Source organism: Paramisgurnus dabryanus, chromosome 15, assembly GCF_030506205.2.
Source record: "Paramisgurnus dabryanus chromosome 15, PD_genome_1.1, whole genome shotgun sequence".
Lineage (NCBI taxonomy): Eukaryota > Metazoa > Chordata > Actinopteri > Cypriniformes > Cobitidae > Paramisgurnus > Paramisgurnus dabryanus.
Window position 1 is genome coordinate 24,041,619 of NC_133351.1, and position 21,043 is coordinate 24,062,661.

Here is a 21,043-nt window from a genome sequence, read left to right on the forward strand (position 1 = left end):
TTGCAGTATCATGGGGCTGTTTAATGCTTCATTCTGTTTCGAAGATATGAAAAAATATATATAGCCCTGTATATAGAAATGCTTTCTGCATGCATGTGGTGCATGCGTGTTTACATCTCACTTCAGACCGATGGTTGACTGACACACGAGAAACACCAGAGCAGCAAGAGCCTCTAATCAGACCAACAAACCGCTCATCATTTTACACAGATCATCATTCAAGAGATCAGACCATGCGGTTACTCTCCAACTTACAGTACCAGAGACTGGAGGAAACTGCTGGTGAGGGCCATGCCATAATCAAACCCAAACAAACATCTTAACACTGTAATGATAGAAGTAAATAATGAGTAAAAATGAATTTATGAATAGTGATAAGTTAAAACATAAAAAGCAAAGAGAGAGTAATTCCAGTATGAATCAATCGTAAGTGCTCTTTTTACGCTTGTTGATGCCATGCATACGGCCAGCATGTATCGTTCAAGTATTAATCTTTATAAGTGTAACAAACACCTGCACATATCACATAACACCATCATTCAGATGAAGGGATGAAAACTGCCGTGGCATTTTCCAACACGCTCTTCAGCCCTTTAATGTAAGTCAGTATCCTATTAGGCCTTGATGTGGGCTGTAAGAGGTTTGAAGCCCTTCACCTGCACGCATTGAAGACAACTTTTATCTACTGCGGTTCATCATATGGCCTTTGTCTGAAGCCTGAGTGTGAAAGCTAAAAACAACCGTGCACATTGTGTGAATAGATTTGAACTCCAATGGAAATAGAGATAACAAAGTCAGTATATTGTATTTGAGCTTTAAAGTGCAACGAATTGAGGGCATGAGGAAAAATGATTGCACTTTAAATCATATTTATCATATAACGTATTTGTTACAAATAAATTGTGCTATTTATTTCACGAGGAGAACAAATTGATGGTTCCTGTGTAGTGCATGACACTAGGGCTCAAATGCCAGGAAATACACATAGGTACTGCACATTGCTTTGGATTAATATACATGCTATTTAGGAGCATTAGCAGATTAAATGTTTTAGAAATTACCAGTGGATCATAAGATAAAGAAACAACAACATATCCCTAATGTATCACTTACTTGATAGTATTATATCTTATCTGCCTTACATTTTAATGCTTATGAAATCTTTTGATTAGAAAGTTTTCACTGCACCTCTAACTGGATCTTTAAGATGTTAAATGTCCCAGTTTGTACCTCAATGACTCCTCACATGTACAGACAGGTCAGGAGGTAATTTATCCGCCTTTAAAGGGGATTACTGAGTGCTTCAAGTTAAACGCTTGGGATAAATACACTTCTGTGCTTCCACTCTCAGATCACACGACAAGACAGCAACATGTTGCAAAATTTGTTTAAATGTGTGTCTGTGTGTGTGTGGGGGGGCTATTTTAGAAAATCATGGGCAGGTTAAAATGTACATTTTACTTAAATACTTAATAAAATAGTGGGAGCTGTTAAACCACCAAAGAGGTCAAAGAAAACGTTTGGATCCAAAACGCGATAAACGCCTTTACCCTAAAAATTTGTATTGTATCTGGTCAGTATTAAAAGGTACATTCTTAATTTTATGCAAAATCCAATATCCGCCGTGTTATTCTGTCATCTTTTCTCTTTTTTTTCAAACCACCACAAACGGCAGTCCTGTCCTCCTTCTCTGTAGAATGCAATAAATCCGCTTAACCAATCACAGCGCACCATTCCACGCACTGTAAACAACAATGGCAGTGCTTTGAATACACAAAGAATCCTACTTCTGTACTTTGTGATCAAACAAACAAAAACAAAATAGTAATTTTGATGGCATTGATAAACCTGTGGTGGGGAAGAAACTTAATTAAGCCATCAAAATCTAATATTTACATGAGAGGCAGTCGGGCAAAGGAAAAATGCCAGCTGTTGCTTGTTCTCACACGATTTTAAGCTACTCACATGCTAAAACATACTGACCTTGGGGGATCTTATAAAAACTTTACATTATTTTATTCAAAGTCAATGGAAATCAAGCAGGACTCAAACATTTTACAGCTGATCGCTGTCAAAAAGTTCAGCGACGACGTCCCAAGGATGACAACAGCAATGACAGTGTTCTTAATATGACAAAATAAGTGTTTTGATTAATGTTTTTTTTATATAAGTGTATACCACTAGTCAACTAAATGCATATAACATGACAAAGATGAAGATTTATATATTGATTGAATAGATTTATAGCATTTTGAAAAAAAAACTTGTTATGGATTTATTGCATTTTGCAGAAAAAAGAATCAGTTTTTATAATAAATCTTTAAAAATCAAATTATGCATTTGAATTGTTATGTTATTATAACCTAAAGATGCTATGTGAAAGTTTGTAACAGAAAATAGTGGTTTTCATCTTGTCACCTTCTTGGTATAGAAAACACGTTTTTACAGAGTCAAAAATTTTTATTGCGTTTTGGAACCAAACTCTTCAAATATAATCGAGTAATGCCAATAAACAAGCATCACTTGGGTATTAATGAATCATTTAGGCACACAAGTGCAAATCAAAATGTAAAAGTAAATATTGCAAATATTGCAAAATCTTAAGCAAAACCAATTACACTTGATTTCAGTGTGATGTTTCCACAGCCTTTTAGAGATAGGCTATGGGATAGTTTTATAAATTCTGATCAACACAAAAATATTTTAAAGGGGTCATATTATGAGATTTTTTTAAGATGTAAATTAATCTTTGGTGTCCCCAGAGTGTGTATGTGAAGTTTTAGCTCAAAATACTCCACAAATAATTAATTATAGCATGTTAAAATTGCAAATTTGTAGGTGTGAGCAAAAGTGTGCCGTTTTCAGATGTCGATTGAAATGCAAACACTGATCACAAAGATGGTGGTTTGTTGTAATTGAAACTCAGTTGTGCCATCAAGTACTTTTTTCTTTCTCTCTTTTTCTCTGCACTAAATGGCAGTGCTGTGGTTGGATATTGCAGATAAAGGGGGCGGTATTATTGTAATTCGCCTTGCTACCAACCTCACAAAACAGGAAAAATCTGAACAACCTAATTTTTCACACATTTGCAGAAAATGGCTTATCCAAACAAAGTTACTGGGTTGATCTTTATCACATTTTCTAGTTTGATAGAAGTACTGGGGACCCAATTATAGCACTAGCACACTGATTCACATTTATGCTTTGCTATCAGTGCATGACAGCATTTTTAGGACTATGACTATATACTAATAGTGGTGGTTTCCCAGACAGGGTTTATCACAGTCCCAGAGTAAAATGCATGTTAGAGCTGCCTTATTTTAAAAGCATCTTGCACTGACATATCTTAACAATATCAGTGCTATTGTTTTGTCTCAAGATCCACACCAGTAATGTTTTAGTAAGGTAGGTTTTAAAAAAGCTATTTAAATGTCCTAATATAACTAAGGCCTAGTCCTGGATTAATTTAAAACCTGTTGAGGAAACTACCTCATCGTTTTATACACACAAACACACGAAGCTGTATTTCACATGCCTTACAACATGTAAAACTACTGCAACACAGCTGCTCCATCTAGTGGCACAATTTACAACTTAAATAACACCATGCACAACAAAGGTCAGACCGAGTATCAAACTATATTTATTATATACAGTAGTAAAGGGCAAACAATGTACAAATCAGAGAGATTGTGAGGAGAAAGTTTAGTCTGTTCTCCTTAAAAAAACCTTCCCTCAATCCTAACAGAAGATCTACACACTGGTTTGGCATGCATTTACTGTGGAACTGCATTAAGATTGCACCAAAAGTGTTAAATACAAGATTGAAAATGAGAACAAGATTACAATGTTTTGGCAAAATAGCAGTTGATAAAATTAAGGGGAACACTTACATTTCTATATAATGTTCTGAGATTTGTACTTCCAATTGTTAAACAAAAGACTTAAGATAGCTTTTCTGAGATTTTGTACTTAAAATAACATCTACAGGACAAGATCCACAATCTAGCTTCATCAGACCTGAGGTGCATGACTAACACAACGCTAAGACCTGGAAATGTCTATTAAAAAGATGTGCTTTACTGCAAATTGATCGATGAAAACTTGCAGAACCATACTCAAATCATTCCACCTAGTATAAAAAAAAGTAGACAGAGGTGCGCACATACATACATAATACAAAAAACTCATGTATAACAGGCATACAATAAACAAAGGAAAAATAACAATTGACATTTCCATTTCAGTTCAGGGAAAAACACTGGAAATAGAAATAAGGTCATTGATGTTTTAAAGAGGAAAAGAAAATCAATTAACTTAAATAGATTATACTTCCAAAACCTTTTAAGTTTCATCCCTACACTTCAATAGAAATGACATGAAGAGCACAAGCTTTATCCACATGAACACAATCTTTAACAGATTCCTCCTGTCTGCTGTTGGAATACATCAATCGTGTCTTCATCTTCCATTTCCAGCTAAAAAGGAAATAAGATGTCATAATTAGAGTATTTACTATCAAAGCTTTTTTGTACAAACCAAATATGCATTTTTAATGTTGGGATACACTTTATAAATCAATTTAAATTAATCCAAGCTAAAGGCTCAATCTAATAATGAGATTAAGCCCATTAAAGTTTGTCTCACTCACTCAAAATTAAATATATCAAGGTTATACTTTCAAAGCATGTACTTTACATTATGTAGGATGATTTTATGTAGACAAATCACAAAGACAAACCTGTGAAGGTGTATCGGTCTCATTGATTGGCTGGCCATCAAACCTGAATCTTATTTGCCTAATAGACAAACCCTAAAGAAAGAGAGAGAGGGGGGTTACAATCTGATCAAAGTTTTTGATATAAACATTAATGATCACTGTGCAATCTTAGTGTGAAGTCTTACCTGTCTTTCACAGTAGGCTTTCATCAGTTTGCTGAGAGGTGTGTGCCTCTTGATTTTAAACTGGACCACAGAGCCATCTTGCCCCGCCACTTTCAAGTTAATATGATCATTTTCAGTCTTCACACCTTCCTGAAATGAAATGCACAGATTGTTTGTTGTTAAAGCAGAAAATATCGACGAACATTCCGTTCTTATAAATGCAGTAAAGAAAAAAGCACATCAGGTGTAATTCTGTGTACATATTACATTTTATCAAAAGTGACTTACAATGCAGGGATGCCATAGATTTTATCAGTATGCCCGTTCTTTGGGATCGAACCCAAAACATTTGCACTGCTAATGCAATGGGCTAACGTTACAGGGGGCATGTGAACGATTTTGGCCACCGCATTTTAGATTATTACAACACGTTCTGGAAAATTAATAATATCTCAAACAACTAGATTAGAGTCAATGCCACATGCATTATTTAAACGTTAACAACTACGACAAATTCAGACGATGTAACGCATTTTGCATTTGGCGCAAAGTTGAAGCAACTATCCGCAAACAAAGAAAGCAAATAAATGCGTCCTGCATATACAAAATGAAGCAAACTGCTGCTTTCTACATAACTAATAACGACCGATGCAATGATTTTCTGCTCATCTGGATGGCCGAGTTAAATGCACATGGCGACATGCGGTAAATGCGCAAACCCGCTTTGTTTCTCCCGGCCATATATGAAGTGCAGCATACAACCTGCATGTACGTATAACCATCATATCACATTATCCCCCGTGCTGTTTGATGTAAGTATGTACCTTTGGCTTCTCGTCTGACATTTCTGTTAAAATAGAAGATCCTCCCGGTAATATGGAAACAAATACAGCACTTCTGCGTGTCTGCTGCGCTACAATCCGCTTCTGTGCTCTGGTCACCCCGCGCTCACCAAGAACACGCAAACCAGATTCGTCTATTTGATTGGCCCGGGTAAAACCACGTGATTCCTCCGAGAAAAGAAAGCGCAAAGAATCTCGTCTATTTGATTGGACAGTGTGAAACCACGTTATTAACCAGGCGTGTTCGACTTCATGAGGCGGTGCGCAGTCGGAACGGCTGATGACACCCAAGTACCGCGAGAGTGATTCAAACGCACAGCTCTCGCTGTACTCTGATGTCACACCTCGATCGATCTGCGCAGAATGTAAGGTTCTGTACGGAGAAGAGTACAGAGCAATTTAAACGTTTCTGAAAACATCTGAATCTTATAATTGATTGATAAAAACTACATTTATGATAATTTTGTGACTCATCTGCATATGTTTGGTCTCAAGGGTCAATATCAGTCATTACTCATCATAATCATTAGGGTCACTGGGGCCCCAAACTTACACACAGCATAGTTAATGTCGACAGAACATTGGGGCTATAGATTATTACTAACAGTTATGGTATTAATTAAATATTAATTCTTATGTTAAATTAAAATAATAAATATTTAATTTTACAGATTGTGGTAGTAATATACAAGCTATGTTTGACTTTAATGATCTTTGATAGACTTTCTGCAAAATAATGCATATAACGTTTGTTTAATTAAAGTTATAAAACTTCATAAGAATTTTAGGTTTAAGTATGAAAAAAAAAATATTTGATTTACAAAGCTTTCTTATTTGTTGGACAGTAGATCAATTATTTCTTAATGTTTCATAATTGTACACCATAGAAATAAACAAGAATCATTTTTATTCATTTTTTTATTTATTCCAGTTAATTTGAAGCAATTTAGGTCCTATTGCATTAACATTGAAAATCTTTGGTCACAAAAAGCTAGCGATAAAAATCATGACAAACTCACATTTATTTCACATTATAAAAAAAGATAAACGATTGTCAATTTTGTGTGTATACAATCTTCCAAATTTTATTTTAGATATATAAAACCGGTCTATTACACAGCAGATTATATTGCAGGTCCTATCATGTCAAATTAAAAGATTCACATCTAAAACATTTATTGAGAAGAGCTAAACAAATGCATTTCATATATTGTTCATATAGCAAAAACAGGTAGGATCAAAGTACACTCTGTAATTTCCATGTGACCTTTATGCTTTCAATATGGTTTGGTTAATTCATGTTAACACTTACATACATTTGCAAAAAGTCACCACTGTGCTACACATTTACAAGGCTTCACAATGTCTCAACTTAAAATTCAAGTCGATGCATGTTTTGTGTTTGCCTGATAATTGCTTTGGAAAGCACAAAGCAGTACAATCAGTACGTTTTTTTTTTAAGTTAGAAAGAAAAGGAGTGCTTGGAATAAAAGGTAATATGTTGATTTATACAGCAAGAGTAATGCAACTCAACAATAAGGCATCAACAAAGTTGCTTAGCTGTTTTCAAATCGGGAGTATGGATTATCCTTTGTCAAGCCTGAAATATAGTGAGCAAAGTTAAATATTTATAATAAACAATTGTCTTTAAACTATAAAGATTTAAAGGAAAGAATAATGGTAAAAAGATAATAAACAAGAACACTCTTCATTCATGTTGAAGAGAAAATCCTACCATATTTCAATCGAATTTCATCATGTCTCTGCCTCATCTCAACTTTTCTGCAATCAAATTAAGAAAAAAAAAATCAGAATTTTTTTTTTTTGTCAAGTTAGAGAGCTCTGCTATCAAAACCATTTGTCTCTATATAAAGATTACATCTCTTTACATTATCCATCAAAATAAATAAGCAAACTAAGGTAAGTGACAAAAACAGAAAGAGGAAAGCAATTTACGTTCTTTAACTTTAAATATCTATCAACTGAGGCCCTGTTCCGAATGGCGCACTTCATCTGGACTTTCGGTCTCGTGGCCTTAAGTTGCGCATGTTGCATAGTCTACGAGTCCGAATCCGTCATTTTTATGCTCCGAAGTGTGCTCATCAGCTCCCCCTTTGCACCCTTGATGTGGTCTTAGGCGAAGCCCGCACTGCTGCAAGCTTTACGCACTTTACCAACCCAGAAGTCCTTGAGAAAGAGCAATCAGACGAATCAGATGACGGATGGGAGGAGTTCACACTGATGGGTAACTTCTCTTCCTATTTCCAGCGGGATGCTCGAGTCTGCCCCATTGTATAGCTCCAATGCACCCAAGTGAACTTACGTCAAGGGTCCCTAAAATCTGCACTACATGATGTCATCAAAGTGTGGACTCTGAGGAAGTCCACAAGTCCAGAATGTGCCATTTGGGACAGGGCCTGAATCAGTCATAATAAGCAGTTTACAAAAGACTTGCTAATAAAATCAGCTTGCATGAGAAAACATTTTACCTCTCCTCGTGGCGTAGTTTTCTCAGATTAGCTTGCCTTTCTATGTGCTCATCATTCCCCCTCGACCTTTCCAAATAATGGGAGAACATTGTTATTATTTATTGATAAATATCTAGTAATCACTGCCCTCCCCACATCCTTTCCACTTATATCACGCATTCCCAAAAAACTGAGGGGTGGTTTCCCAGACAGGGTTTATCCTAGTGCCAAACTAAAATGCATGTTTGAGCTGCCTTAATTTAAAAACATCTTGCACTGACATTTTTTAACATATATCAGTGCAATTGTTTTGTCTAAAAGATGCACAGCAGTAATGTTTTTTGTAAGGTATGTTTGTAAAAACTTCTTAAATATCCTAATATAACTAAGGCTTAGTCCTGGATTAATCTAAACCGTGTCTGGGAAACTGAGCCAGAATCAAACAATACTTTGGATTTTTTTTTAGCTTACCCGATGTTTTCACATTTGCAGCAACGGAAGCAACAGACTAATATGGCAATGATGATCACCACCGCAATCACAGAAATGGTAATGATGAGAGCCTGGAAATTCACTGTGGTTCAAACAACATGGATTTGATGAGATCTTGAAACATGAAATAAATGCAGCAAGGTTTCAACTGGTCTTTAGTTTCTTTTAAACATTGCTAACCTGAGTTAAGCAAAGTTAAATTACAATCAGGCATGTAGTGAAGTAATCAACCAGTACTGTGAACTTTATTTAGACAATAGACGACAAAATGTTTTTGATGTATGTTATTGTCAGTCTTACCCCAGCACATCCCCCATCGTGCATCTGAAAGGGGACACACACTGTGAGGGGGGAGAATGTTCCTTACTGGATAGTCTATGCATTTCTGACTTGAGATGCACCACAAACACTGATGAAGACATAAATAACACACAAAGCACCATCACACACAAATATATATATATCTCTATACTTGATAACATTAATGTGCATAAACATAACACACAATAATGGAGTTAGAAGAATGTTGACCACATTTCCAACTCATTACATATCTGTGAAAATACACTCTTACCGAAACAATCTTTAGACATTCATCACAGGTTGTGTTGGATTTTACAGTGCAGTCTGTGGAAAAAAATGTGGTTTTAGAAAAATATAATGTGCAGTACGGATACTACTACAGAATGAAAATAATAAACATGTTTGAGTTTCACTTTGTTCACTCAGTTGTTGTTTAACTGACCTATTCTTACTCATTTATATTGCTTATGATTGTGTTCAAAGTCTAAATGTCAAAGATACAGCTGATTTTAACTAAAGATTATTTCTATTACGTTTTAGGGCTTCTTAGTTTACTGCTAGAAAAAAGTTAGGAGTTTAAAACTCTTAAAATCTATCATGAAATGTATTTAAATTCATAAAATCTATTGACTCATCAACCTTATAAAGCTTCTTAGAAGCAAATAAAACATATTCATGTTAGTTATATGAAATGCATAATACCACTCTGTAATGTCCTGCAGCATATGATTTAAACAAAGCACTCACGAGTCTATCATGTCTTAACATTAAATAACCACATAAAGTTGAATTCAAACTAACAGTTAGCTAGTAAAGTACCAAGTTGTTAACATGGAGATCGGTTAACTATCAAAATTATCTAAAAAAGAAAACGTTACATTTTCTGTTTGAAGCGATTTGTTTAACTGATCTGCCCGTGTTATATCAGCTGACCGAAGCAAGCAGGACTATACGAACGTTACTCCAAAAAGTTGCCACAAAGCAGTTTGTTTAAGTTTTTATGAAACATTTTCACACAAAAAAGATTTGTTGAAACGTTGCATGCAAACATGCTTACTTCAGAACTTCATGAGTTACCTAGTCAGACACCACAAAACTGCTGTCTAACAAGGGAACTCGCTAAGAATTAACACCAAACCATTGTTTTACTCTGCTGTTAAACGCTTATAAACACAAACAAATATGGCCAAAACAAAATAAAACAACAAAAACATTCACTTACTTGTTACTGGGTTTGACGTTTGACCAAAAGCTAGGACAAAAATGACAGAAAAGATTAAAAAGGACACGAGAAAATAGCGTGTTTGGATCATATCGTCAGAGCAGCGGATCAGGGTTGTTAGCAGTGGGCTGGTCATGTGTTTTTGCGTGCTCGCGTACTTAAGTTCAGGCAGTGCTTGACAAAGCGATCAACTTATGACATCACAGTACCGCGAGAGTGATTGTAAAGCTTTGCTTTCGAATCGCTCTCGCGGTACTTAATCTCATACGCCGATCATTCAAGTCGAGCAAACTTTAAAAGCGAATGACCCTCCCAGTTTCAATATCCTTTATGCTTTATAAATAAGCAGGAAATGAAGGGTTGATATGAATGTTGTTTCTTGAAAATAATGCTGTGCATTAAAAATAAAAACAAGGAGAAAAGTACATTTTTCCTAAATATTAGTATTTAATAAACTAAAAAAAACAATGTTTAAAAATGAAACGATTGATATATTGACATATATTTTATGAAATTTTAATAAACTTAGTTAATTAATTAAACAATACTTTTGAAAGCAACATCAAAATAGACTTAATTGCAATTAAAATGAATTTGAATGTTTTTGTATTAATACCAATAAAAAAGAAGTTTGTCTATGCCATTTTTAACCAAAATAAAATAGCTTACTCTTGCCCTGAAATGATTTTCCTATTTTTCGCTGATCTTATAAATCCCTTAATTTTCGACCCCACCCATTTTAGTTATGATGCATTAATTCAATAAATTTCCAACTTGTAATAAATAGTTATTATTTTTATTTTATTATTGTGTGGTCTAAACAGGCCTGTTGTTTATAAGGTTTATTTAATACTCTATTTTCTTGTACCTTACTCATAACTAAGTTTTAGTTACTGGTGATATGAGTTGCCTTGCTCGGTGCACCATTTCAGAGAATCAGGCATTGATTTCTTTAACTTATTCTTAATGCTTTAGCAAATCCTCCAATCATTTCCACTCTTCATTGCTGCATGGTCTGTAGAAAAGCATGCACATGACATTCTGTATTTTCCAAAGGCATTGTTTTATAATTGAGTATAGCTGCTTACTTTGGAGTTTACTACCCGAACAATGAGTGCTGTTGTTCACAAAGCTTGCTGTAAAATGTCAACCTGCTTGAACGAGTGCAATAATCTGATTGAAAGAATAGACTTGCATTATAGACACAAGAGCGGCTCTTCAGGACCCTGCTACTTATCCTGCCTGCTGCAGTTTCTAAAAGCTTAAGAACGTTTTCAGTTTTAGAGTCACATTGCCTGGATAAAGTGTGGCATGTTGTGGCTTTGCCGACTGCAAAATTGAGGCGGTCTTTTAGCCACTACAGTTGCAGAGCACAGACATCTGTTTCTCCATTCTGCAGGATGATGCAAGCATGGATATTGAATAAACCAAGCTTGTAAAATATTCATGGACTGAAATACACAGCACTTGTCATGAGTAGGTGCAATAATAAAGCTGTGGGTTGGGTCAAGGTTTCCTGGGGTTAAACCTGCGGTTGATCCTGTGTCTTCTTGTATATAAATATATTTGAAAACCCAGCTAAAGTCATTTTTTTTTTTGTGATTTACTGTTTCTACAGAAATGTAATATGTAGAGAATAGTGAAAATATAACCTTGATATCTTTAATATTGACTGAGGTCATGTCAAAGATCGAAAGTAAAATCAATGATTGAAATCACAATATTCTTCTAATTTCATATTTACATTGAGACTTCAGCCCAGATTTCACAGACAGGGTCAGAAATGATTTAGATGGTGTTTGTGTGATGTGATTGTGTACTGGCTATCCACCATGGTTGGGTCAAATATGGACAGTTTGTAAGTCCATATACACAAACTGTTAAGTTTGTCCATATTTTTTATCCAACCATGGGTTAAAACAACCCAGCATTTCTTAGGGTGCGCAAATAATAATTAGCAAAAAAAAAGAATTAAATGCAATGGAAAGTAACTCACACCACTTTGGCATTGAAATAATTTATTAAAGCATTTTGTAAATCCAGTTACAAAAAAAGAAACTTTTGTGATTTTCATCCTCTACAGAAGCAGAAATATTTTGTCTCTAAACTAATATATCTGATGAGGGTGAACTCTGGCATTGAGCTGACCTGCAGCTGACCACATTCAATAATGGAGCAAAAATGAGCAAAACTCTGCATGGTGTCATGGTACCATAAAATGATACCACAGTGACATTCTCCACTCATGTATTATAACAGTCCATTACATCATTAAGCCATCAACATCCACACAGAAACACTAACACTGAATAAATACCCAGCCCACCCATAATTATTTATCATCCTTCAGTAACAATAACGCAGGCTTCCTTAAAAAAACACACACACATTCTTAACCACACACACTTCTCCTTTAAAAAGTCTGACTTGTGAACTAAAAGGATCTTTTAATTGTTTGACCAAAGAAATTGACAACTGACCTTTTTTACTTAAATGGATAGTTCACTTAAAAATTCAAGTTCTGTCATCATTTAGAAGATATTTTGATGTGTGATGGTAAGCATAAAGTTAAAGGGACTCATTGTCTTCCATAGTATTTGTTTTTCCTACTATGGAAGTCAATGGGTGGCATCAACTGTGTGGTTACCATCATTTATCAAAATATCTTCTTTTGTGTTCAACAGAACTGTCACAGCTTTTCACCAGTATTACAGTTAATGTCCATATACTAGTTCCTATCAGATAAGTTTTATCTCTTGTTGCTATGACAACCATAACACTGACTGCATTTAAATTCTGGGATATTGCTTATCTTTTCTGTCTTTTATACTGTACCTGAGCTCAACCCAGAACTTCTTATGCATAATATATGAATGAATGTAGGATGAAAACGGCAAGACATTAAGGCATTGACATTCTGAGAAACTTTCCTCATTCTCTTAACTCGAGGAACCTGAGTGAAGGTTCTGGAACAAATTCCTGCACAATTAACACAGAAAGACACAGAAATGACACAACTCTACACAGGCTAGCCCTTATATGAAGTAAGGCAAAGTTTTAACATTACTGTTGACAATTACTTCAGAGTGTTTGACATAAAACACTTTCAACAAACACTTTAAGACCCTGCATTGATCTTTTTACTTTAAAGTGTGTTTCATTACGTCTCGTAATTGATCAACAAAACCAGAAAGGAACATGGTTAAAGCATTCAGGAGTGCATCCGCAGAATTTTCGTCTTCATTGTGGACATACAAATTACACGACGCTGCACCTGGTTAGGACACAGTGTACACAGGATGGTTGTCTACACATATGCATATTATTTGTAAGGGTGAACAAACAAGTGATATTTGTCCCCTAACTGGGTCCTGCATCCTCTATGTACTTCTCAGATATTCTTCAAACCATATTCATGTGAGCTGCTCCCATTTTTCCATCAGGTAAGTCTTGTCTCAAATGTGATCACCTGATCCAGTTGCTTCCAAAACTGGCCACTGATCTGACGCTGCATCGTTTCTTCACAATCATGTTGATGTAGGCTTTCATGATTTTGGCGATCTCCCCGACCTGAAACAAGCCATAAACAGTTTATTTACAATGCCTTATACTCTGAAAGCCAAAACAAATTATGCCAACTCCAACCCAGCTCATCCCCACTGTCATGACAGATTAGAAACATAATAAGTTTTTTTGTTTATATAAGTATAAACACACATAATTTGTTTCATATTTGTATAATGAAGATTTTATATTTTAAATATTAACCTCATTCCATTATTTAGCAATGTAATCGTCATGGATGTGTTTAGGGTGGCACAGTTGACATATACCAACTCTGAGCAGCATTAAAGGGATACTCAAGCCAAATATCAAAATTACCCCATGATTTACTCCCCCTCAAGCAACCCCAAAAAAGGTAGGTATTATAGTTATTATAGTTTATAAAGGTTGAAATATGGGTATTTTTCTTACAAAAGTGCATCGATACTCCGCAAAAGACCTTTATTAACCCCTTGGAGCCATGTGGATTACTTCTGTGTATGATGAATGCACTTTTTGTGGTTTAAAGTCAGAAGATGTTGCCTGATCCATGTTTTATATCGATATGTTCCCATACGCACTGCATATTAATTCGGTTGTCACTTCACCTTTTAATGCTTAATCCTGTTCTGTACACACACAGTGCAGTAATTTACGGGACCGGCAACCGCATTCTATAACCAAATTAATTCCCGCGAAATGCAGGTAGTGACAACCGCATTTACAGAAACTCTGCATAGTGTGTTCATAACCGAACTTAAAGGTTTTTAAATGTGCCTCATGGACATGACAGGCCTCTCTTCTGACAAAATAATTAATTCCTAGAAGGGGAAAAAGTCTTCTGAATGCGCGGTGCAGAAAATGAGATAGGCAGGAGCGTTTGCTGACTAGTGTTGCCAAATCTTGCACGAAAAAAACCAGCAAACAATAAAAATCCAATAATAAACCGAAATAAATCCAAATGCTTTACCTCAAAATATTGGGACCGGCATCTTCACACTTTAATAACACCAAAACTTGATCGCTTCATGAGCCAAAAGCCATAAACAGTTAAGTGCCAAAACGATATGTAAACAAAAAAGACGAGGAGCTGGCAACTCTGCAAGACAGCGCGCTGTGGAGCAGCTTCACAAATGCGCACAATACACAACGCCAAGACAGAGGTTTATTGCAAAACATAACGCTGTTAAATTATTTTGGTCAAAGCTGTGAGTGAGAAGCACGCGAGATCTCTTTGTCAATCATCACATTTTCGGGAGTGAGTCTTGTTCCGTACAGACATGAAGGGAACATTTAAATTCGGTTGTCACTACCGAAAATTTACAGTGTGTACGAGCAATTAAAACATGGAAGAGCAAGGACATTTAATAAAAAATAACTCCAAATGTGTTTGTCTGAAAGATGATGGACGTATGTATCTCGGATTGCTTGAGGATGAGTAATTCATGGGGTAATTTTGATATTAGGCTGGAGTATCGCTTTAAATACTTTTGCACATTTAATAATTTACAACACTATTGTATGATTTTTCTGGATTTTTCTCATTTATTACCTGAGGTGTCTCAAAGAACATATCTCTCCCATCCACTGTGATCTTATATGTGCTAGGAAGAGGAGCTCCAAAGAAAACAATGTGTTCATAGGGGAAGGTCTCCAAAGGTTTGGCTTCGCCTCTTTTATACACGGACACGTTCTCTGCGCTCACACTCAGCCAGAGATCATGAGGAAAGCCGCCTTCTTTACACTGCACACACAATCACACAAACAACAAGTCTCAGAATAGCAGATCTCAGATCAGATGCATTACGCTAAATTATTTCTTGACATATTGAGACATTACACAATTACTGGTGCTGATTATGGCAAGCATCACTATTATTACTGCTAATACTTGTGGTTAAGGAATTAAACAAAACCTAACAATAAAACTTGAGTGATTTCTCAAATTCTGCAGCATTTTTATGTGAACTTTCCTGGCAGGTGATAAATGTACACTTAAACTTAAACAGCCACATAGCAATGCACTTACATTTACATTTGGTTCATAAAATATCTATTTGGGACACCTTCCCTTTAGCTTACCTCCACATCAAATAACGTTGATCCATATCCGGGCCATTCTTTAATGATGTTCATGTATCTGACCATGGCTTGGTGCTGATCCACCCCATGCAGTCGACCCCATTTCTCCGTAATACTGGCTCTGGTGGCTGACGTCTCTTCCTTGATCCACATTTCCAGCATCTGCTCTTCCTGCATACTCCGCTGTTTCTTCATAGTGCCCGTCTTTAGCCCGCGCCTCAGTGTCCCGTCCAGGAAGCTCGTCCTCCTTCTTTCCAGAGTCTGTGACTGTCCTGATGCTCCTCCTGCTTTGGTGAACTGAAGTATGCGGTTGCGCAGACGGCCGGTGGGGTAGATGCTATCCAAACTCCAGTGTACCCGTGACGCATCTCCATGCAGGTACTGTAGGCGCAAAGCAGCAAGGTGCTGAAGTGTCTCCTCGTGGGCAGGAAAGTGACCGCTTATCAAACTCTCATGGGCCTGGAGAGCAGAATGAATATGTTACACTTTTTGACTACTTATGTAAGAAATGTCTTTCTCTATTGTTAAAACCGATTAGTACCTGTTCAAACATGAAGACAAACTCTACTCCTTCTTTCGGCATGCTCTCCACATCTAAGAAACAGTAAAGTTTGAAGTAAAGTTTCCAAGGACCATCTTCCTCCACCTCATTTCCTGACAGCCTAAGAATAAGGCAAACACAAGGAACATTTATTCTGGAGATCTCACTAAATGTATAAATTTGGGGGGTATTTTATTATTGCATAATAGCTGTAATACATGTGAGAGTGAATATCTTTAGCATTGTGGTGTAATTTTACCTCTCAAACTTGGCCAACACATCGGCCACAATCACTCTGCTCTCCACGGCCCGGTCGATCGTGTTGTTGTGTTCGAACAAAGCAAACATATTCCTGCTGTCCTCCATAGCCAAACCACGGATCAGTTTCTCTACAACCTACATACAACAGAGAAACAAAACCCTTCTCAATCAGCATATTTCAGCATAAGCCAACACAAATGAAGAGAAACACTATACATCTATTGTGGAGGTCTGTATAAAAACGATCAGTTAAAAGAACAGTTCACACACAAATCTGTCATTATTTTCTTCCGACTCTATAAAAAAAGCTTTTTTCTACAGTGCAAAAAGAAATGCATGTAGTTAAGGAAATTTTTTTGTTGTGGCATAAAAGACAAACATTTGGAGTGACTTGTGAATAATTTTGGATAACTTGAATAAATACACAAGTAAAAATTCAATTATGACCATCAGAAGCTGTATTTACTGTAGCTCACTTAGTAGGCCATTTTGTTATTAACTCCAGGTCATAGGTTCGATCCAAGGAAAAACAGTACATATATACTGATTTAAACTATTAGGCAGGGACACACCAAATTGACGCCAACAAAGTAGTGCAGACTGTAAGATCGGACCACATTACCAACGTTCTGGCTGTGTCTGGGTCAAACGTTGCCCTGTTACACTAAAAGGATGGCGGGCAAGTAGCACGTCAGTTTTGCACCTGTGTGAGATAACTTTCCATACCAGCAGGTGGCAGTAGTCGGTATTTATTCTCAAAACGGAAACAGAAGAGCTAGTGATAGATACAAAAATGATACAAACTTACCAGTTTCACACAAATCTTACTCACCAAAGATGGATTTGTGATATATTCGTAATGCTTTATGGGCCATTTCTTTTTAAAGTTGCCAAAGAATGCATTGAAATAATACGTTAAATTGTTCGCTGATATCTACATAGGATGTATGTGGCTTTATTAAGTGTGAAAATCACCCAGAAACGGTTTTATAAGTCCATTTACAACCCTAGGATTTGCCCTTAGAATGAAATGGTCTATTAATTCCATATTTGAAAAGGTCATGATGAATAATAATGTTGAGCTCTGCTCTGATTGGCTGTTTCTCAGAGTGGCTCATTTCAGTAGCTGTGTGTGTGTGTGTGTGTGTGTGTGTGTGTGTGTGTGTGTGTGTGTGTGTGTGTGTGTGTGTGTGTGTGTGTGTGTGTGTGTCTTTAAACAGACCTGATGTTTGAGCCTGTATCAGACGAAGATACAGAATTTGAGGAATAATCAATTATTCAGAAATGTGAATATGTATAGTTCTGAGTGGTAAGTTTAGGTTTTTTTAGTATGAACCTGCAAATCGTAACTGTAACGTTAATAGCAGAACTTCTGCCTAAACGCTAGCATATAGCATTAACTAGCATATAGCGCTAACTCAGCACAACTTTGTTTTTAGCATTGCAACAACATTGTAATTAATTTAATGTGTGATGTAATTTTGGGGGCGTACATCGCGACTGTAACGTTAGGCTGAGATTGGCCAGTTTTCCAACATTCTTTTGCTTGCACGAGGTTTACATAAGAATGAGAAAACAAACGCGTTTGAGGCTCACGATGTGTCATTACCATGTACAGTACTCTAATTATACATCTATGTCTAGGTAAATAGTTTTACATTCTACGGCACCTTTAAAATATTCACGTATTTGAAATGAAAGATGGAAAAAATTAGATTAGCGTTCTGTGAGTTTCCTCTTGACTTCGTTCGTTGTTTGCTTGTTTCGTCACTTCTAATTTTCTTTTTGTGTATTGGTTGGCTATGCTGAACAGCCAATCAGAATAATCTCACTTACAGGTGAGCTCTACTGTTTATTCCACAAGCTGAATTGGCCAAAAAAGCAATGGTGACTTTAGCGGACGGTGCAGAAAAATTAACTCGGCCGATGCTCAAAACTGATCGCTTACTGTTGCCTTGGTGTGTACCTAGCTTAAGTCACTTTAGATAACAGGCCGAGTGTAAATCTTTTACCTCTCCTGCTGTAGTGTGAGAGTTGATGGAAATCTTGCATGAACCTCCACCATGGCAGTAAACTGTGGTTGTCATCTCTCGTCTGTTCAGAAGGGCGACAATTTCATCTTGCGATGGCACAAACTCCCTTGCCTTGGTCTTTTTCAGCGATTCTCCAATAAACACAGCAAACATCTCAATTTCTGTTCCTGGGAATAGTTCCTTTATCCTAAAACAGGATTTACATCAGAATGTCAGCAAGTTATTCCATGCCTTTATGCTTAAAATTTTAGTAAAAACACACTATGTGTCCCAGTAAGCGTTATCAAAAATAAAAAGTTGAATAATAGCCAAAAAACACAAATTTCAATTTAAATGTTTTATATAATATAGGTGCTATTTGCCAGACAGGATTTAGATTGATCCAGGACTAGGTCTAAGTTATATTAGGACGTTTATGTAGATTTTACAAACATATGTATGCATATTGAAACAAATCAATGGCACTGATATTGTTTAAATATTTCAGGGTAAGATGTTTCTAAATTAAGGAAGCTCAAACATGCATTTTAGTTTGGGACTAGGATATGCCCTCTTTGGGAAACGGCCCCATAAACTTTAAAAAGATATTCATAATCACTATGAAGGTAGATGCAACACCTCTTCAGATGAAATCTGAGGTATCTGAGAATGCCACGGCTGGGCAGGAATGTGCAGCTCATGCAGGTGAGCAGATGCCAATGGGCACGGTTTGCGAGGCTGTTGGGCTGAGGTACGTGATTGGTTTGTTTGATCAGCTGACAGTAGACTTCATCTCTGAGTGCCCGCAGATCTTGGCATGTCTGTAAGATGCCTTGAATGATGGGCATTGGATCTGACACAGCCTCCATTTCCTGCAAGGAGTTAAAGATCTTCACAGCCTCATCCTGCAGGCTGGTGTAACCCTTTTCCTTTTGCACTGCAGGAAGTAGGATAGGATAAAGACAGAGATGAAAAGAGACACAAGCAAAGGGAATAAATACATTATCCAAGCAATACAAAATTCGAAGATAAAATTCTGTGCTATATTAAATCATCATTATTGAACAATCTCATCTCACAATGCTATTTCTGCTGTAAAATATTCTGCAATGCTGTCCCTGTTTTTTATTACGTTTTTACAAACGAAGTAAAAAAAAATCTTTGCTTAATCAACACCAAGTCACAAATGATACTGATCAAGATAAACTTGTACTTAGGCAAGAACTTTTTTGACTATAATAGCAATAGTATTATATATATATATAGCTACTGTATCTAAATAACATTAAATAAAAACATTTGACAGGAACTCCATGAACAGAGCAGAATAAAGGAGGGACTCACAGCTGACATTAACCTCCCCGTATGGTAGAGGAAGCAGGGGTGAGTGCAGTGGGTGCTGGGTATATCTCAGGATTGGGTTTCTCCAATACATCTGCTCCACAGCCTCCACATTAAGACTGCTCTCCTGCACAACCATGACAAGCAAGACTTTGTATAGACTAAGTATTATAAACTTTGTACATTCAACATGAGACAATGTATAATCACAAAAGCCGAAAGCACAGCACACAAAAGTGACCAAATCTATTACAGCTTTGCTGTTTTTGTCCAATTAAAGGGGACATATCATGTAAGTCTGACTATTAAGTGCTATATTTGGGTCCCCAGTGCTTCTATGAACCTAGAAAATGTGAAAAAGATAAACCCAGTAACTTAGTTTTGGTAAACCATTCTCTGCAAGCATATAAAAAATTGACATCTGGCTCCCCTTGTGATGTCAGAAGGGGATCTTATTATAATAATACTGCCCCTTAATCTGCACTATCCAACCACAGCACTGCAATTTAGTGCAGAGAGGGAGAGAGAAAAAATATTTGGCAGTACAATTGAGTTTCAATTTCAACAAACCACCATGATGGCAATCACTGTTTGCATTTCATCAGCTCATTTGCATTTAAAAGGACACACCCAAAACAGGCACACTTTTGCCGTTTTACCTACACAGTGACAATTTTAACATGTAAAAAAAATATCTATATGGTATTTTGAGCTAAAACTTCACATATTTACTCTGGGGACACCAAAGATTTATTTTTCATCTTAAAAAAGTCTTGTGAAATGCCCCCTTTAAAAACAAGTCATAATAAGTAACTGGTTAAGCTGGTAAATCATGTATTGATGGATGGCCGACCACCTTAACAAGGTCCTCATCAGCTTAGAAAACAGAAGCACCCAAAAATCATACAGGATGAGCAGAGAGAAAGCAGAGAAAACAGTCGAAGTGAACACCACACAGAACACTCGTCCGTGTACCTCACTTAACACTACAGTATTTCACCCTGAGGGACTGCTGGGACTGAAGAGGTATCGGCTTCAATAACTGAAACATG

The 21,043-nt window shown here is 36.4% G+C and overlaps 3 protein-coding genes across 3 annotated transcripts in view; all 3 read right to left on the reverse strand.

Moving 5' to 3' along the window:
* Window positions 1-3,627: 3,627 nt before the first annotated feature.
* On the reverse strand, window positions 3,628-5,867 carry sumo3b (small ubiquitin like modifier 3b). Its single transcript, XM_065249067.2, has 4 exons — window positions 5,709-5,867; window positions 4,906-5,034; window positions 4,742-4,813; window positions 3,628-4,478 (listed from the first exon to the last, which is right to left on the reverse strand). Exons 1-4 carry the CDS (start codon window positions 5,727-5,729, stop codon window positions 4,416-4,418), a joined length of 285 nt encoding a protein of 94 aa, XP_065105139.1. The 5' UTR covers window positions 5,730-5,867; the 3' UTR covers window positions 3,628-4,415.
* Window positions 5,868-6,626: 759 nt separating this feature from the next.
* pttg1ipb (PTTG1 interacting protein b) lies at window positions 6,627-10,342 on the reverse strand. Its single transcript, XM_065248922.1, has 7 exons — window positions 10,212-10,342; window positions 9,261-9,313; window positions 8,987-9,095; window positions 8,666-8,768; window positions 8,216-8,281; window positions 7,462-7,508; window positions 6,627-7,326 (listed from the first exon to the last, which is right to left on the reverse strand). The coding sequence occupies exons 1-7, from the start codon at window positions 10,300-10,302 to the stop codon at window positions 7,283-7,285; spliced, it is 513 nt and encodes a 170-aa protein (XP_065104994.1). The 5' UTR covers window positions 10,303-10,342; the 3' UTR covers window positions 6,627-7,282.
* A 1,876-nt stretch (window positions 10,343-12,218) lies between these two features.
* myo10l3 (myosin X, like 3) overlaps window positions 12,219-21,043 on the reverse strand; it is a 96,272-nt gene continuing 87,447 nt past the window's right edge. Inside the window, exons 33-40 of the mRNA XM_065249068.2 lie at window positions 19,995-20,118; window positions 19,290-19,587; window positions 18,651-18,858; window positions 16,637-16,773; window positions 16,378-16,498; window positions 15,837-16,295; window positions 15,307-15,498; window positions 12,219-13,781 (exon numbers count right to left, since the gene is read on the reverse strand). Coding sequence (XP_065105140.1) covers window positions 13,677-13,781; window positions 15,307-15,498; window positions 15,837-16,295; window positions 16,378-16,498; window positions 16,637-16,773; window positions 18,651-18,858; window positions 19,290-19,587; window positions 19,995-20,118 — 1,644 coding nt within the window. The 3' untranslated portion in view covers window positions 12,219-13,676. The remainder of the gene's footprint in view (window positions 13,782-15,306; window positions 15,499-15,836; window positions 16,296-16,377; window positions 16,499-16,636; window positions 16,774-18,650; window positions 18,859-19,289; window positions 19,588-19,994; window positions 20,119-21,043) is intronic.

Excerpts from the sequence above, each read along its gene's own strand:
- sumo3b (XM_065249067.2), bottom strand. The coding sequence starts at position 5,729 with ATGTCAGACGAGAAGCCAAAG. Across the intron at positions 5,035-5,708 it reads TGTCAGACGAGAAGCCAAAG|GAAGGTGTGAAGACTGAAAA; the intron begins GTACATACTTAC and ends ATTTCATTTCAG. Across the intron at positions 4,479-4,741 it reads AGACCGATACACCTTCACAG|CTGGAAATGGAAGATGAAGA; the intron begins GTTTGTCTTTGT and ends TTTCCTTTTTAG.
- pttg1ipb (XM_065248922.1), bottom strand. The coding sequence starts at position 10,302 with ATGATCCAAACACGCTATTTTCTCGTGTCCTTTTTAATCTTTTCTGTC. Across the intron at positions 9,314-10,211 it reads AACGTCAAACCCAGTAACAA|ACTGCACTGTAAAATCCAAC; the intron begins GTAAGTGAATGT and ends TTTTTTCCACAG. Across the intron at positions 9,096-9,260 it reads AATGTCTAAAGATTGTTTCG|TGTTTGTGGTGCATCTCAAG; the intron begins GTAAGAGTGTAT and ends TGTCTTCATCAG.